The sequence below is a fragment of the Pongo abelii genome, chromosome 6 (genome assembly GCF_028885655.2).
Source record: "Pongo abelii isolate AG06213 chromosome 6, NHGRI_mPonAbe1-v2.0_pri, whole genome shotgun sequence".
In the NCBI taxonomy this organism is placed as follows: domain Eukaryota; kingdom Metazoa; phylum Chordata; class Mammalia; order Primates; family Hominidae; genus Pongo; species Pongo abelii.
In genome coordinates, this window is record NC_071991.2 from 152,860,919 (window position 1) to 152,865,453 (window position 4,535).

The following is a 4,535-nucleotide window of genomic DNA, read 5'->3' on the forward strand; positions in this document are numbered from 1 at the left end:
CCAGCAGTGCCTGAACCCAGAACAGACAGGACCTTGGGGCACAGCTCCGTGGCCCTTTCAGTGACCGCCCTCTTCTTCCTCCTGCAGCCCTTGGTATGTTCCTCGTCCTGCTCACACTTCACCCTTCACCCTAGCTGACCTGCGTGTGCAAAACACGGTTGTGAGCTCCCACAGACCGAGGAGACGCGGTTCGTTCCGCTGCATCTCCCCAGGGCACCAGCAAAAGCAGGCAAAGCCTAGTTGACTGAATTCATGGAGAGCAGAGACTGTGCCCAGGCCCCCACCCCAGGACTTCTGTGTTGTGTGAGACGTGCTAGTGATGCCGCTTTAAGCTCTGCTTTAAAAATGGTCCTTTGACAGATTCTGAATGCAAATGGTCTCCTTACCAGATCCTGTGGAATAACAAGGACAACTTATCACAACTTCCTCATTGTAAAATCCAGTTCAGATTGCAGTTGAAGATCACAAATTGTCTCTGTGTTTCACTTTGCGATGTTTATGGTGTCTAATACAGCAACACAAGCCTGGATTCCTGTGCATAGACTTTCTTATTGTTTATTTATTATCCACTTCCTCTGAGCAGGACTGATCGACTATTCGCTTCTTAGACCCTTGGTGGATGGCCTAACATTGGGAACATCCCTGGGAATCAATGGCCTCCCGTGCTATTGCCCTAAGAGGGAAAACTATGGACCCATTTCCGGCTCGTGAGTTGGAAGTGGAGGTCTGCTGGCGGCCTTTGTCTCCCTGCCTTCTCCTCCTGTCACCGGCTGGAACATGTGCTTGATGCCTGGCACTCAGCAGCCCTGTTGAAACTGTGAGGTGACTGGCAGGTGTCAGAAGGAAAGCAAACTGGCTAGTGACGGCAGAGGCTGCATGCACTCCACTGCCCTCCTCTCCACTGTCCACTCACCTCCGCTGGCTCCGTGCCCCAAGGCCCTGGCCTCTATGGCTGGCATCCATGGGCTTCCCTATCCTCTGGCCTCCAGGTGGGTTCAGTCACAGCAGAAGCTGGGAGGGGCAGCTGGAAGTTGGAGAAGCATGAGGCTAGTGTCCAGCTCCCTCCCTGGCCGAGCCAGCCGTGGACGTGCTCCTTTCCGGGAAGCCAGCACTCCTTTCCGGTGGTCCTGCTCTGACCACTGCAGCTCGAGCTGAGCACAGAGTGACGGCTGCAGCTCCCTCCACATCTGGCCTGGGATGGGAACAGCTCCTGGAAGCTTCTTCTTCCTGTGCTGGCATCCCTTAGTCCCTCCCACCTTTTTTTTATATATACATAATAAACCTGCTTTGTTCAATCCTCCTCAACTACCCACTGAAGCAAGCCCTCCTTTCCTTGCTGGGACCCAGAGAGCTGCTGGGAAAGAAAGGGTGGGCCCCCCACAGTGTGGTCAGCACCTGGGCAGACCCCGCCCACCGTCTATGATGAAAGCCCTGGACGGATTCCTATCCCCACCCTGAGCTCCTTCCCTAACTCCCCAAAACATTGGGAAGATGCGCCTTCTGTCCCGGAAGGGCCAGTCTCCTGGGGGGAGCACTATGCATAGGAAGGAAAGCCGTGTTCCTCGATGGTTCTACTGAACCACTAAGCAGCAGGGGCTCTGGGGGCACCATGGAGATAGAGGGCCCTTAGGAAGGCGATGCTGGATCCTATGGGTCTCAGCAGAGGGCCTTAGGGGTAGGCCCTGGAGGAGGGACTGGGAGACGCAGGTCCCGGGAACGCATGTGCTGGGCACACGTGAGTACATGCAGGGTCAAAGCTGGCAGGCAGGCAGGTTGAGCCTCTCCATGCTCCCACGGGGTCTGCATCAGATTTTGCACTTAGCAGGCAAATTTGCTTCCCAGGGCCGCTGTAGCAACCACCCACAAGTGGGGGGCTCAACACAACTGAAATGCGCTTCCTCACAGTCCTGGAGGCCCGAACTCCAAAACCAAGGCGCCAGCAGGGCCACGCTTCCTCCACGGAGCCTCGGGGAGCAGATGGTCTTGAGAGGAGACTTGCTCCCACAACCCTTTCCCAGCTGCAGCTGCCTCTCCTCCATCTCTGCCTCGGTGGCCACGCGGCTGAACCACCGCATCCCGGGCAGGTCTGACGGCATTTTTATCAGCACAGCACACAGTGATGGTCTTCTCCCCGGCTTCCTGATTTTGTTTGACATCCAGCCTCCTCTCAGATGCTGTAAACTATAAGCTGTACCATTGTTTTATGCACTAACAGGGAAGAAAAAAATGCCGGCAACTAAACCGTGAGGTGCCTTCAAGAGTGAAATGGAACCTAAGAGGAAGACGGAACCTAACAGAGATGTCAGGAGGAGAAGAAACACACATCTTAGAATTGATAAGCACGATACATGACAACAGGTGTTTTGGTTTTTTGTTTGTTTGTTTTTGGGACAGACTCTCGCTCTCTCGCCAGGCTGGAGTGCAATAGCGTGATTTCAGTTCACTGCAACCTCCGCTTCCTGGGTTCAAGCGATTCTCCTGCCTCAGCCTTCCGAGTAGCTGGGATTACAGGCACGTGCCACCACGCCTGGCTAAATTTTTGTATTTTTATTAGAGATGGGGTTTCACCATGTGACAACAGGCTTTTTAATTAGACACGCCCACCCCCATCGTTAGGTCATCGTTTTCTGCCAGGAGCCTCCTGGGCCCTGCAAGGTTCCGTGTTGTTCCGGCTGTGTTGGACACTGCTGCCAACGGCTTTCGGCTGCTCACAAGACTGGGTGGTGCTAATCCTAAGGACTGTAGGGGGCGGGGGTCAGCATCTGCAGGGGAGAGCACTGGGAGCACGTGGCCCTGCAGGTGTGACCAGCACCCGAAGAGCTCCTGGCATATAGCAACTGCTCAAACCATGTCTGCTCAGGAACAAGCGAGTGAATAACTGTGTCCAAATTCTTCATTTTAGAAATAAGGCACAGATATGGTTTAGTTGGGTCCTCACCCAAATCTCACCTTGAATTGTAATAACCCCCACATGTCGAGGGTGGGGCCAGGTGGAGATAATTGAATCAAGGGGTTGGTTCCCCTCATACCGTTCTCATGGTAGGGAATCAGTCTTATGGGATCTAATGGTTTTATAGAGGGGACTTCCCCTACACACGCTCTCTTGCTGCCACCATGTAAGATGTGCCTTTGCTCCTCCTTTGCCTTCTGCCATGATTGTGGGGCCTCCCCATACATGTCAATTAAACCTCTTTCCTTTATAAATTACCCAGTCTTGGGTATGTCTTTATTAACATTGTGAGAACAGACTAATATAGGCACCTCGGCCAGAGGGGAAAAGGGCCTCTCCATAGTCACACAGCAAGGATAGCAGATCACGACCCAGCCTGGTCTCCTGATGCCTCATCCCATGATGTCTCCACCACCCCCGCCCTGGCGTCTCATCTTTCTACCCAGGCTGAGATCACAGCTTCCACCAACAGGAACTGGGGCAGGAGCCATGGTAGACACTGGAGTTGGCTCCATTGTGACCTCATTCATAACTTTCCTATGAAAGAAATCAAAACTTTACATCCAGAAGAGTTTCAACCCAAAGTGCTGGGTTTGCACTTAGCAGTGGAAGCCTGAATTGGATCCATTCTGTTTTCTGCCGGAAGAGGCTGATGTAAAATTTTGACTACTTTCGGCTTGATACAAAGGTGGGATTAGAGAATGGGGAGGGAAATGTTGTTTTTCTTCTCACCTCTTTCCGAGTGGGCCCCTTTTTACAATGCGTATCGGTTTTGTGGTCTGCACAGTGGGGATGATAACAGAACCCACTTGGTTGCGTTGTTGTGCAGAGTGGAGCTAACATACGCCGAGAATGTAGGGTTGTGCCTGGCACAGAGCAAGGCCCATATATGTGCTTGCAATGATAAATAGTAAGGAAGAATGAACCAAAGTGTTCACACGAGGAAGCTCTGACGAGAGAAAAATCCAAGCTAATGAAGACATGCAATTAAACGAGAAGTTCAGGTCCTAAAACTGTCTCTGTTATGTACAACAGGCAGGTTCTTAGCTGCAAACCACAGAAACTGACTCCAGTGGATTTAAGCCAATATGAGACTAATTGAAAATCTCATATTGGGAGTAATTCACAGAACTGCTGGAGAACCTGGCTCAGATGTGAGTCAGAAACAAGGGAGAGGTCCAGCAGCGTCAGGACCAGGACCCCAGCCAGGGACCTGGGGGGTAGCAATACTGCAGCTCCAGGGCCAGCACAGGTCAGGACTGGACACGGCCCCAGTGCCACTGACCCACTGCTCCTGAAGAGGGGACGAGGCCACCTCCAAAGCCAAGGATGCTGGCCTTTTGCCTTGTGCCACCAGCTTCCACTTCAGAGCTGGCCGTGTATGCTGTTGGCTGAGTCTGGGTCCTGCACCTGCACCCAGCAACCAGGGCAGCTGGGAGGTCTGTATATCCCCAAGATTCACCTTGCCAGGCCAGCAGGGGGATCAGGGGATGGGAGCTAAACACTAGTGTCTGCTTCATTGTATGGTCTCAAGTAGGTTGCTTTTGTTCAATTGGTTTTTTAAGGCAGAAGAAAATGCACTGAA

The 4,535-nt window shown here is 52.6% G+C and overlaps 1 protein-coding gene across 1 annotated transcript; it reads left to right on the forward strand.

Annotated features, from left to right (window-relative positions):
• The first annotated feature begins 1,842 nt into the window (after positions 1-1,842).
• LOC134761729 (uncharacterized) lies at positions 1,843-2,878 on the forward strand. Its single transcript, XM_063725824.1, has 3 exons — positions 1,843-2,084; positions 2,216-2,358; positions 2,617-2,878. Exons 1-3 carry the CDS (start codon positions 1,890-1,892, stop codon positions 2,876-2,878), a joined length of 600 nt encoding a protein of 199 aa, XP_063581894.1. The 5' UTR covers positions 1,843-1,889.
• The last annotated feature ends 1,657 nt before the right edge of the window (positions 2,879-4,535 follow it).